Consider the following 14671-nt stretch of genomic DNA (forward strand, 5'->3'; position numbering starts at 1 on the left):
GATCAGGCCGTTTTGTGCCAGATTCCGGCAAAGATCGTCGGAATCCGGCACAAATGGCCAGATTTCGGCCATTTTCACCAGAATTTGAACGTGTCAAATATAATATATATATATATATATATATATATATATATATATATATATATATATATATATATATATATATAATTTTTATTAATATTTTTTATTTTGTGAATAAAATTTAATTTTTTAAATTAATATGATTAAATTAAAATATAAAAAATATTTGTAATTTTTCATACGCGCCAAACACCATAAAATGATTTCGACGAAAATTATTTTTCTGAAAAATTACTTCCCTAAAAATATTTTACAACATAAACCATTTTACACCGAAACAAGCAGAGTATAAGTGTGTGTGTGTATATATATATATATATATATATAACTTAAAGTGACATCCCATATATCATATCAAAGCTTTTAGTGAGTATCATCATGTATTTATCTTCTCGTATGTTAATCGGGTTTAGTTTACAATTGATTGGTACTTGCTGATGAAATGGATGAACAATACAAGAATGTGAAAATAGAAGGAAAATTGTATTGATAATGAACTCCAATTAGGGCCGAAGACAAACCACTAGTTAATCTAATTAAGGTTGGAAACAAACCACAAGACAAAATTCTATATCAATTTTCAATAATCCTCATTAACAATCAAATGGCTTTTAAATAGAAATACAAGTAGATAAAGCCTAGAGTGATAACACCTAAAGTTCTAATATTCAAATTTAAATAAATACTAATCCTAATATTAACTAGTCTAATCCTAATGAGTCGGAATCCCATTTCAACTCCACCTCTTACCCTAATCTGACCCTATTAACAACTAAGGCAAAATGTTTTCCACATTCAAAAAAGTGTGACCAAACTATTTTTGTAATAACAAAAAATGAGCATGGTGCATAGTACTGCTCAATAATCATTAACACCTGCTTGGAAAATTTATACCATAACCTTTAAAGGTGACATTTTTATAAAGTTACCTCTAACTTATTATTTATGATATTTAGTTGATTTAAACTACCACTTCATTGCAATCTGCACCCTCCATTAGATTATAATGCTAAAATAGACAGAAAGTTGGCATGTACATGGCTACATGCAAATTTTTTACTTGAAATACTGAAATTGTCTTTTTGAAACCTTTACTTTTTTTCTTTTTTTTTGTTTAATTTTTTTGACAGAATGATAATTTGTGTATTTTAAAACAAAATTTTATACACATGCGTCAGGTGCGCAACTTTCTGTCTATTTTAACGCCAAAATCTAATGGAATGTGCAATTACAACAAAATAGTAGTTTGAATAAGCCAATTGTCAAATATTGAAGTTCGGAGTTAATCTTTGAAAATGAGGTGTCAATTTGAGAGTGTTAAGTGTAATTTTTCCCAAATTTTCAAGAGCAATGTTATTCAGTATATTCATATACGACTATCAACCTTTAGATTATTACTTGTCAAAAAAGAAAACAATGGTTAATTTTGATTGTCACATCATTTCAATTATATAAATGTTATATATCAATCTACTAAATAGCATTACTTAATTTTTAATACATCCCACCACTAATCAACTTCTACTAACCTCTGTCAATTCTGATGACCAAACATCACATTTCAATGAGTTAATCTCATATATTAACAACTTTTGAAAAGAGATTTCAATGTAATTTTGGTGATATGCTGCATAATTTCTCTAATTTCATAAGATATTCCTTGAAAATTAATATTAAATTCTTGATATAATTGTTACGATGTCATTGTGGAGTTAAGTTTGAATTTGGGGGATGAGTTTATGGTTTGCTGAGAGGAGCGAGTGTGGAATGGTTTTATTTTGATGATGGTTCTTATTTTGGATACTGTGTTATTAAATATGCAGAAAAAGTAATATATTATTCTCAAACTATTACCTTATTATCAGTGTCTCTCACAAACTATTGATTATGTAAATGTCCATCGTAAACTACCAAAAAATGTCAACGTAATCTCAAATTCCAAAGGCACCAAAAAGACAGAAATTACAAATATATATATATATATATATATATATATATATATATATATATATATATATATATATTCTTATAAATTACTACTCCCCTTCTTGTGCTGACTTCGTTGGGATACCGATTTCTTCTACTTTGTGCGTCGGGCCAGGCTTGTACCTCCCAACAAGCAAGGGATTGAGCGCGCTAGCATGAAAGCTGTACGGAAAAGAGAAATAGTATTAAAAAAATTAATAAAAAATACCCTTGGTTTTCTTTATTCAGTTTTATTTTCTTTTTTTTATAAAAAAAAAAAAAAAAAAAAAATTATTTTTTTCATTTTTTTTTCTTTATATATATGGAGACATTTAAACAATTGGTAATTTGAGAGGAGACATCGAGAATAAGAAGATAATTTGAGGGGGTATGAAATTAAAATAAAATACCTTTTTTTTTAAAAAAAAAAACAAATGTACCTCTAAAAAAAATTATTCATTTGCTTATGGCATTCTCAAGGTCCAAGGAGCAGCGAGTTGAGACTTGTTTGTTAGGTTGAACTCTGTCGCTTGGGCGATTGAAATGTCGTCCCAACCTAATACTCCACTAAGAGCATTTCCAAACATTACCATAAACTACTTCCCTTTCTTAAGTATAGAAAAAAAATTTAAATGTGTTCAAAAAGAAAAAGATTTTAAAAAATAACAAAAATACGTACACCTACAACAAATGCCTTAAAAGTTTTATAAACAATTGGGTAACTACAATACTATTTAATGCATTGAATTTGAGAGCACCGCAGCTACCCAATTAATTATTATAATTCCAAGTAGACGCATTAAGTGCAAGAACAAATGGACCCATTAAATTTTTTTAAAAAACATATTAAAATTAACTTCACATATATCGTTAAATGTTCTAACTTTAAATATAGACCATTAAATGAACACTATTAATTTTAAATGAAATAGAGAGGGTCATATTCATATTTCACTTGGCTTAAGTGACAATACACATCATCTCTATCTCTATGTCTTTAACAAGGATAAATGTGCATTGTCACATTAGTCTTATGGGATGAAAGTATAATATATATATATATATATATATATAACATTACTCTTAAGTGCAATATATTTTATTTGGACCATTGGTATTATGAAAGTTAAAAAAAAAAAAAAAAAATTCCTTTTCCCTCCAAAGTACTAAGGTCTCGTTTGGTTTGCGGATTAGACCCATGGAAAGGAATAGCTATTCCTACGGAATAGCTATTCTTTTGTTTGGTTTCATATTATTTAAGGGAATAGTTATTCCCACGGAATAGCTATTCCCTTACGAAGAGGAATAGGTATTCCACTCAAAAATGAGTGGAATGCCTATTCCTTTCCTATGAGAATAAATTAAATTCGTCTTTTGCCCAAAAACTCCAACCTTCTCAACACCCAAGTTTCTTATCCCTCTCTCTCTCTCTGTTTCTCAACTCATGGTGTGTTTTGATACGAAATTTTGACAATAAAATATAATTCTGATTCTACTTTTTTCAGAAATAAATCATATTTTATTCAACTTTTTAAAAAACAAATTATATTTTATTCAACTTTTTATAAACAAATTATATTTTATTCAATTTTTTTCTAAAAGGTCAAATTTCAAAATTCGCAAACAAAATAAGAATTTAATTCTGATTTCAAAAATTCGTCACTCAAGTGCACCATCAATATCTTTCTCCATCTCTGCAATTATATTCTCATCCCCCTCTCTCTGTTTCTCAACCCAACTTAATTTGTTGTGGGGTAGTCTTTCTTCTTCTTCTTTTTTTTTTTTTTTTTTTTTTTTTTCCTCCTCCTATGATTTAGCCTACAGAATGCACTTAGACGTAGCAAAACGAGTACCTCTTAATATCGGGGGGACTCCAATTGCCTTGTGGAGGTTTGAGAAAAACTTTGTAAGCAAAGAACGAATGTTTGTTACTGAAAAACAAATAAAAAATAATAAAATAAAAAGGGCTTTGTAGATGATTTATTTTTTTATGATAATTATTATTTTTTTTTCTCTTATAAATCATTTTACTTTGTAAGCAAAGAATGAATGTTTGTTGCTGGAAAACAAATAAAAAAGAATAAAATAAAAAGGGCTTTGCAGATGATCTATTTTTTTATTTTTTTTATGATGGTGATATGATGATTGTGTGTGTGTGTGTGTGTGTGTTTTTTTTTTTTTTTTTCCTTATAAATCATTTTGTAGCGTAAATGTATATGAAAAAAAAAAAAAAAAGAAGCCATGAACTCTATGAAATTAACAAAAAAAAAAAAAAAACAAAACAAAACAAAACAAAAACAAAAAAGGTCATAGTATGATTGTTTATGTTTCTTAAATAAAGAAAAAAAAAATGTCCTCAATAATATAAATTATATTTGTATAATAAGGGTATTTTAGAAAATTTGATTATAATATGATTCCATTCACCAATGTATTGTACTATACCAAACAAAAGAATACATATGCAATGTTCTATTCCACTGTTACAACCAAACAAAAGAATAGAAATAGTTATTGCATTCCACCTTCATCTATTCCCATGAATAGTTATTCATTTTCCTAATAGAATAGACATTCCGCAAATCAAACGAGGCCTAATAAGAGTTTTTTAACGTCCCTTTCAACTTTAAAAATTTGTAATGTATTTACTCATTTATTAGTCCCTTTCAATTACTTACTTTCTACCGTTAAGGTTTTTCATTATCTTAAACGGTTAACGTGTAAAATGTCAATTATAATTGTATAAAATTTATACAAATACAAATATACTCATAACTTTTTTTTATTCATTTTTTAAAAAAGTAAAAACGAAAAAAAATGAAAAATGATTCAAACCGTGGGTCATTATCATTATTATTATATTGTTTTTCAATTTTTTTTGATTTCTTTTTGATTTTATTTTTAAATTTGTTGAAGGGGTATTCGGTTATTTTATTTATTTTTCATTAAGATTTAAGATTTACCAAACTCGACACGGCAACACAAATTCCCACCAAAAAGCTATGTTAATTTAGGGCAAATAAAGTTTTCTCTAAAAGAAGTGACTTAGAACATTCCTAGTGAGCCATCTATTTCAATTTTTTCACTAAAATTTGATGAAAAACTCAAAAATGTTCACTTCAACAAACTCTTTATAATTTATTTATTTTAGTTATTGTCAGAATTTCACTCCAAATTTGACTCATAAAATTCATAAGCTATTGTATATTTAATTATTTCTCTATTCTTTCACTTCACTTTTCACTTTTTTTCTATTCTCATTTGTTAGGAGTGGTTGCTTAAAACCAATAAAAAATTAATATCTAGTTGAAATAGAGAAATATTTGGAGAGTTTGATGTAAGAAATTTATTAAAAGTGGTTAAAATAACAAAAATAAATTTTTTAACTAACATTTAATAAAAATTTGAAAAGCTCACTAGAAATACTCTTAAATAGTTATTGAAGTGGTAGAACCACTTTCAAAAACTTGCTTCAAAGTAGCCAAATAATTTATTGGGAAGTTTTGAAGCGGTGGAACCCCTTTCTTAGTCATGAGATGGTTTGGCTACCTAATCACTTAACTTTATATTTATTGTGATTCTACCGCTTAATAGCTTTTGTGTTTCTTTAAAAAGTAATATAATTTTTAAAATTATCATTTAATCTGTAATAAATCATTATTAAATTTTAATTAAATGATAATTTTAAAAGTCACATTATATAAACATTATATAGAAAAGAAAATAGAAAAGAAAAGACGTAAAAGAAACTTGTAGAACTGATCAATAAACTACAATCAGGACTGTCCATTTAAAATGAATGATCAAGATAAAATGTGAACAGAAAATTGTTCACAGCGATTGAAACGACATCGTCCCTCTGACTTGATTTTTAAGTTAGATTGAATCCAATCCAATGGCACGACTTTGCCAAAAGAAGAAACGGAGGAGGGCGATCGCGAGGTCTCTTCCCATTTCCGACTTGAACAGCCCCCAACTGAAAGCCCCCAGGAAAAAAAGAAGAGACCAAAAAGTTCTGAGTGTTTAAACAAAGCATCCATTTTCAGAAATTGCGAAATGGAGGAAGAAAACAAACATTCGCCCAAGGATGAGAAAGAGACAGAGCAAGAGCCACTAAAAGCAAACGCTGAAGAAAAAGCAAAATCAGAAGCAGCGCCAGCATCGAAGAGCGGCTGGGGCGGTTGGGGCTTCTCTCCTCTCTCCGTTCTCTCAGATCTCCAAAAAGCAGCCGAAGAAATCTCTCGCAGTGTACGCCTTCTCCTTCTCACATTTCCTCTTTTCTTTTTATTTTTTATTTTTCAAATGATAGATTAGCTTCTGTTTTCATTTGTTTCTATTTTGGCATATTAGGGTTAATTGGGAAATGGTTCAATTATCAGATCCAGTTTTGGGTGGGTTGGACATTGCTTCGTTTTCATCAATCTGATTAGTTTACTCTCATTGTTCTGCTCGAGTTTGGGTTCTGTAGTTGTGGTGGATAATGCCATGACAGATTTCCATTACTTCAATTGAACGTTTTGGACTTTTGTCTTATTAGTAAAGCACGAGAAATGATGGTTTGTTTATGTAACTTTTGATGTTCGATTGACGTAGTGGATTTCCAATCGGATTCAACCATTCCCAGTTTGTGGATTTGTAGTTTCACTTCTTAAGGAGGAGATTGAGGTTTCCTTGTGACCGAAATTTGAAATGATTTCCTGAAGTATTATGGCCAATGAGCTTTAGTAGTGAGGTCTTGGGTTCAAAACCTATTGGGTGCTTAACTTGCCAATAAGAAAAAGATCTCATATAGTGCCCGAACGTTTTGAGAGTAATGAGGCCATCTTGAATATTAAACAAAATTAGGAACATTATAAGGTGATGAGAAGTCCATAGATGGTTTGGGTTTCTTACTCTTAATATCATTCTAGAATCAACATCTTAATGTTCTTGGTAATTTCTCAACTAACACCCAGAATCTGGATTGTTGTTGTATGCTAAATGATTTTAAAACCTTGTATATGTTGCTATCCATGCACATGCGAGCTTGGAATGGTGGAGTGTTAATACTCAAAGCATGTCCAGATTGATGTGGGCTTGAGCTTCTATGCTAAAGCTTACAACGGGCTTACTTGAGAGATTTGAGATTAATTCACTGTTGGAGAGCAGGGATTTTTTTTTTTTAAATAAAATTTATTTACTACAAGAAAGTTTGACACAGTTGAGCTCCACTTAATGATTTGGCTTCAGAAGGAAAGATTGAAAAACTTCTGCCTTAACTTTAAGTCTCTTTGGATCGAGAGGGTTTCATGGAAACTCGCTGGACGCAGTAGCCTTGTTTACTTTTCTTAGATAGCTGCCAAACATTGGTCAAAAAAATAACGTGTTCAAGCTATGAACTCGTTTGTATTATTTTCTTATTTTTCCATGTCAACATCCTGCAGTGTGCTGTTCAGTTTCCTTTGTAGATTTTTAGATAAGGGGAAAGGGTTGTGAAAGTATCACTTTCTCAAACATTGCACTTACTGGTGCTGTATTCTGTATGTTTAACATGCAGTACTTTGTTGTTCAGTGTCCTTTGGTAAATTATTTGCAGTTTTGCTGAGCAGTGCCTTGTGGATGCAGGCTGCTGCAGTTGCTCAGACGGCAGCAAAGAGCGTGACGGACGTGCAAACCAATGAGGAGGACTCAGAATCTTCTAAGAATGAGGGAGAGGTAGAAGACTCTGCAAATGAAAGTGAAAGTGGAGATGAAAAGGACAAGTTACGGAAGTCTGCTCTGGATAAATTGGAGAAAGCTAGTGAGGAGTCATTATTTGGCCAGGCAAGTCATAAATAAGAGTTGAAAATTCTTGTTTGTACTGTGAACTCTGACACTTTATTTGCTTTCCACCGATTGTTTTACTGAATAATCTTACTGAATGATGAAGAGCTTCTCTTGGACATGCTTCACTGAAGATGTAATCTGCAGCACTTCTATGTTGTTTTTCTATTTCTTTTGTATCTTCAGTTTCATTTTCCATTGCACTGAACGTTCTTTGAAGTTATAGTTGGTGGTAATGCAGCTTTTGCATTTTCGCCTCTAGCTTTATTCATATGTGAAGAATCAGTATCTATTGACATTGCTAATTTGCTATCTACTTTGAATTACTTTTGAAAATATCCCAAAGGTACTGTTGTGGTATATTTTTTTAAAAAAATGCTCATCTTCTAGTTTTAGTCTAGTTTAGTTGCACTGTTTCAGCATGTTCTTGAACTGATACATGTATCATTCTGATACTTTTTATTTCGTTCCATTAAGCATAGATTATTTCATATTTTTTTTTTAAAAAAATATATTTGCAGGGGTTGAAGGCTCTTGATAATTCTGTGGAGAATTTGGCTTCTGGAGCATGGAATGCATTAGGAAGTGCGTGGAGAGGGGGTACAGATTTGGTTCACAAGTATGTTCTATTGAAATTGAATTTGTAGATAATAAAACCATTGATAAATTATCGATTTTGTATAAAAAGCAACAAAAGCTCATTTTGTAAGCACTTATCTGGTTATGTTCTGGATTCTATTTAGTACTTGACAGAAGCTTGTTAGCCAGAAAGCTGCTCCAATTCCGCCATAACCTAACTAATGATTAATATTTCGGAACTGAAAAAATTACCTTGTGGGGACCACCCAGGTTGGAAGATATTTATTTTTGAATTAATCAGCAATTTATTTTGGTCTTGCATATATAAGCAACATGGACAATTCAGTGCCTTTTATGTTCATTTTTCACTTCAATATTTCCAAAATAAATTTTGTGAAAGATGGTAAAATTTTTGGGAGGAAAAAATCTAAACTTGTATAATTTGTAGAAGATTATAGGCGAATATGAGTGTATCACTTGGGACTTGGGAGGCCTTATTCTTAATAAAATAACACTCTTGGTGGTTGGGGGGAGCAAGTAACATATTATGCAGGGCCCAAATAGAAAATCAGTAACCTATAAAAGGAGTTTCAAATCTTTGGGGGGCCATGGCCCCTGCAAGGACATATATACTTCCCTCCCTATTCTGTATAGTGGGCTTATGCTTTTAACTTTATGAGAATATAGCTAGCATCATGAATATTTTTTTGATGACTTTTGAGTGTTTTAGCCATTAACTAAATTTATGCACTGGTTGAATGAATTCTATGGTTCATGCTGTTTGAATACGTTGTCTGGATAATAGCCACTATCTTAAGAAGGTAACTGTTGATGGTACCATAGAAAGATAGAATTCTATATTGGGGCATTTGATGATTAGGTTAGATGTATCTGAAAAACGAAAGATAGGAAATTGTGGGAACCATAAATCAACAGTCAACTTGTGTTAAATAGAAAGCTGATGGTATTTCTTTTTTAAGAATAAGGCCTTATACCAATAACTTGTGTTAAAGTTACCTTGTTTTGCATTTTCTTTCACTTTTACTAATATCTAAGTTGAGCTATATATTGGAAAGCTTCACAGTCCTCCTATTTTGCCCATCACAACCCCATGTTTCAGTTGTTAATTGCATGAGTTCAATGTTTTATGTTCTTCAGGATCGAGCATTCTGCTGTGAACCTCGCAGATTCTATTCAGCAAGGTGGTTTACCAGCAGCTGGTTCAGTTGCGCCATCCATATTAGAGGTTTGCATGTGTGATGACCCTTATTGCTTTGCTTATCAATGTTTCCAGCTTGCTTATTCCCTATCTTCATGCTACAGACTGGAAAGGCTTTTACGGCTAAAGGAATGCAAGTGCTTGAACTTGTGGGAAAGGAGACCATGGATCTATTGATTACAGAGACTGGTATTGAAGTTGAGAAGAATTCAAAAGAAGCTGAACAACAAACTGAGGACGATCAATTGTATGAGGAAGTAACATTTGATCGATGCTTCTATATATATGGAGGTCCAGAACAGTTGGAGGTCACCTTCTTATCTTTGAAGTTGAATTTGGATAGTTAAAATAATAGTTTCATTGGAATTGTTAAACTCATGCTGGCAGGAGCTGGAGGCGTTGTCCAACCACTATGCCCTGTTATTTAACCGAAGAAAAGGAAAATTATCATTGGAACAGAAATCTGCATTTGATGGAAAGCTAAAAGAGGTCCAGCAAATTTTCAGTTTGAGCACTGAAATGGATGGAACTGGTGTAGAGACGGACAAAGGAAAAAAAATAGAGACTCTGGCTGAGGGAAGTGGTGATGAGATGAAGAATTTACACAACACAAGTGTTAGCAAGGCTGCTGATATGGCTGCAGGGTAAATTTGTTTAGAAATTTTGATACACTCAAATATCAAAATATCATAGCTGTAGTATTTGCTTCTCTGCACTGTTGTGTTAGTTAGTTGTCTTGCTTCAGCTTGCACTTATATTCAGTTTTTCATTTTGTTCTCATTATCTAATTTTTAAATCTCTGTAGCTGATATTATTGCATGTTGTAGTTAATGTTGCTTTATACAATCCTCTAGGTTTCTTGTTTATTCTTTATCGTCCTCTTTTTTCAAGTTTTACATTTTGTATAAACACAAAGCTGGGATAAAATTATACCAGGTTTAGATCTAGCTGATTCTAAACCACCAAATAATTTTTTGTGGGATGCGTTTGTTGTTAAGCCCATTTTAGGAATATGTGATCATTATATTCCTACTACACTCATCAAATATTAAGGTATTTGAAGTTGTAGCTGTTCCGTTCATATAATACTCAGAATTGAACTTTTTATTTAAAAAGAAATTTGAGCCTATTGATTGAATCTGGACCAACATCACATTGATTTGATATTTCGTGTGGATGCCACACATAGGTGGAACCTGTAGTCAAATGGTGGGGTTGGGGAAAGGTGAATGCTACAGAAGTCATATAGGAAGCAAGAATGGCTAGTTCTACACTGGTAGTTATCCAATCCTGTGTTATACAAGTGAACTGTAGTGCATGAGGTTTCTGTCCGGTAATATTGGTGATAACAGCTGGGTTGATGTCAATGTCACCTTGATCTCCTGACCTTGTACACTCTGCTGCAATTGTTACATTCCTAATATTTTTCAGGTTCACAAGTGCCTTAGCTGGATTAGCTGTTAATGATATGATCCAAAGGACTGCTGGCAGACTAGAGTCTCTTCACTCCGAGGGGGTTCATGTATGGAGTTATTATGGATGTTATTAGAAACATCTGTACCAGATTTTTCATTGTCTACCTCACTTCTTTAAGTTTTATTGTGGGTAATTAAAAATTGAAATAAATTATTTTGCAGAGACTCTCAGAAATGTGCTGTTTTGCGGTGTCTCAACTGTTGATGCTTGGTAAATCCATCATTTCTAATGCTAACAAGGTTCAGGATGAAGATGCTGATGAGAATATAGACTGGCCTGAGGATTCTATTGAAAAAGCCAAGATAATCAGAGCGAAGGCACAGTCAATGACAGGATATGTGGAAGCTGTTTCCAACAGCTTTATTACAGGTTTGATGACTGATGTCTAGCACTACATCTCTGTAGTTGTAACTTTTTTATTGACATTGTTTTCATATTGAGTGAAGCATTTTTTATTTCTTTCAATTTTTGGTTGAAATAGAAAAAAATCACCTTGTTCATTAAAGTCATAAGTTCTTGTTTCGTACTAATGGAAGTAATAGAGTTTACTCATTCAAAACTTCTTTGCTCAATATAACGAGAAGTGATTTAAAAAAGCCTAACAAATTCTATGTATAAGTACAATATCTTCCAAGCTCGCTCTTATAAAAAAAAAAGAAGAAGAAAAGAATCAGTTTTTGCTAAACAAAAAGTCCTGTGATTAAAAAGACTTCACTACTCCGAATACCAAATAATGCAAGGCCATGAAATTTTGGTTCTGGATTGTCATATATAATAAATTTTGGATATCAAATATTAGAATACTATTAACTTGTGATTCTGGTTAATTATGCGATCAACACTTTTGAGCATAGAAAATAGTTTTTGGGCGACTCTTTTTCATTGTTTTCGTCAGGCCTCTAATATTGCGGAATTCCCAATACAATAGCACACATTGAGCAAGATGGTTATATTTAGTAGAGTCCAGCGAGTCTTTCATGCTTTTGATATTATTTGACATTTGAATTTGAATGCATTGTTCAGGCATATCTGATGTAGCTGAAGCTTATTTAGCAGCCATAAAGGGCGCCAGTGCCGAAGCACATGAAGTTCTTCCACAAACTTCAGTCCAGGAAAAAGCAAGTGCCTTATCCGAACATCTGCATGCAGATCAGACAACAGCTCTGTGCAAAATCCAGGATGGGCTCCAATACTTGTCTTATGTACTCCTTTCAACCTCTATGCCTTCTGCTTGAAAACGTGCCTTTATTTGTTTCATTAGTTCTATTGTAAATAGTTGCAGTTTAGAGTGGGTTTCACCCCCTGATCTCATTTAAAATGTTTATGCTACAACATCTATATTGAAGTTATTCAAGAATAGAAGATATAATTTCTCTGTTACTCCGCTAGTCTTCAGCTTCTTTGCGACTCCAATTGTTGAGCATTTTCTTTTCAATGAGGTGGGCTTTGCCCTGATCTCTTATGCTTGTTACTTTTTAGTAGGAGTGGACATGTGAATTCAGTTATTTGTAATATTTGGGTCTACAAAATGCAGATATCACTTTTAGATATCCGTATGTATATTATACACTATTTGCAAAGAAGAAATGAGCCTATTTTAAACGCTTTTAAAAATAATTTTGACCCATTTTTAGTTTTTGTCTTGAAAATATAATATAACAAAAAAAATATGTAGAAGTGTAGAACCCAAAAAAAATAAAAATGGGATGATGGATATGGCATCAAAATATTTATAGTAATCAATGCTTACGAGAAACACCATTATGCTTTTTTATGCATGATTTAATGAATATAACAATCAAGCTAGCAAACATAAGAAAATATAAATTACAAAGCCAACATAAAAAAAAAAAATAATAATAATAATATTGCAAATTCATAACATAAAAAACATAAATTGTCTAAATATAACACATTCATAAGTGGATGTTGATGGCATTGTGTTGTGTTGAATATATTAATTATAATATATATAAAATATATATTATATATAAAGGGTATGCGAATGAGGTTAATAATTATATTCGTATACTCTAAAACCGCTATCCGTGGATAGTGGATAACGGATGCTAGCGGTTAATATTTGTCCTCATGTATACCCCTACTTTTTAGATGCTCTTGCAATTGACTTGTAGGCTTTTGAACCCAATTTTCAATCTAACCTGCTTGCAGTTGTGGCTTATCATATTTTATTGGACTTGCAAACCTGATATGAATCTAACACGAAATTAACGGAATAGAGTTAAAGGGTATGATTCATTTAATTAAACTTGACCTATAGTGTTAGCGAATAAGTAATTTGCCTTAATGTTACATGAGTTCTGAACCAATAAAAGTATTGCCATATTAAGATGTAAGAGGCTAGAAGTAAAAGGCTGCCATTACATAAATCCCACTAATTAACAAATGGCACAAGCCACAAGAAAAGAAAAATAATAATAATAATGAAGTATTAAAATGATATATTTTTTAAGAAATTCCTTAATAAGTTATACAATGTAAATTAGTGATTAAAAAAAGTATTTAAAATTCAAATGACTAACAGAAAAATAAAAATAATTTTTGATACCTATTGATTTTCTTTTGGTCATCTTACCACCGATTGATGGAAAAAATTCCCCCCCCCCCTATTGTATTTGATGTAATTCCAGTCACATTTTTGTCGATGCCAATCGATATGAACACAGTTTAATGTTATTATTTTCATAAATATAGAAATATGAGAGAGAAGACAAACAAAAAGTTGTTTTAAAAATAGAATTGTGATTTGTAAAAATGGAAAGATCTAGTTTATTAAAGGGAATTTCTGAAAAATGTTTTTGTCTAATAGTGACAAGTGGGAGTTAAACATATACTATGGATTATTAATACAGTGATGAGTGGAAGTCGAACGCTTATACGTATAGTTGAATTTTGTATGTATGGAATGAACAACCCTTTTTTTTCTTCTTTTTCTTTCTTGCAGGTTACGAATAAATACCTTTCTTAGTTCAACTCAAAACCAGCCAGATAATACTTGTTTCAAAAAATGATATAAATATATTTTTTACGCATCTCATTTTCAAATCTATAATTGGATTTATAAAACTCACATTAAAACTTATTTGTATGGAGATGTGTAGGAATGTATGTGTATATTTCTTATTTCTTAAACTACATATCGACCAAATACTAAAAAAACCCTAGTAAAAGATTTTCATTTGTTTGTCTTAAATCAAAGTGGGAGAATGTTTCATAAATTTTATAATTTGAGAATCTAAAATTTCTTTAGAGCTAAATCATTATCCGAATGGCAGGGGAAGATGGGGCAGAATCCATGCACTTAAATAGTAGTGCATATGAAGATTGTTGCAATCAGATATGATGGCAAAAAGTACTATCCAACGCAATTAAGACACTAGATAGCCTGTTAATTGATGAGTACGTTACCGGAAAGCAAATCAGATTTTGCTAAAGATGGAAAATCACCGTCAGCGAAGACCAGTACGGAACCAAAATGAATTGTGTCTGAATCTGGAAAATGAGTGTCACCGCCAATCCCATAATCAT

General features: G+C 31.5%; 1 protein-coding gene across 1 annotated transcript; it reads left to right on the forward strand.

Moving 5' to 3' along the window:
- Positions 1-5946: 5946 nt before the first annotated feature.
- Positions 5947-12502, forward strand: LOC133882647 (uncharacterized). Its single transcript, XM_062321853.1, has 9 exons — positions 5947-6294; positions 7651-7848; positions 8370-8467; positions 9586-9673; positions 9751-9954; positions 10034-10290; positions 11078-11168; positions 11284-11491; positions 12146-12502. The coding sequence occupies exons 1-9, from the start codon at positions 6103-6105 to the stop codon at positions 12355-12357; spliced, it is 1548 nt and encodes a 515-aa protein (XP_062177837.1). The 5' UTR covers positions 5947-6102; the 3' UTR covers positions 12358-12502.
- Positions 12503-14671: the final 2169 nt, after the last annotated feature.

This window comes from Alnus glutinosa, chromosome 11, assembly GCF_958979055.1.
Source record: "Alnus glutinosa chromosome 11, dhAlnGlut1.1, whole genome shotgun sequence".
NCBI lineage: Eukaryota > Viridiplantae > Streptophyta > Magnoliopsida > Fagales > Betulaceae > Alnus > Alnus glutinosa.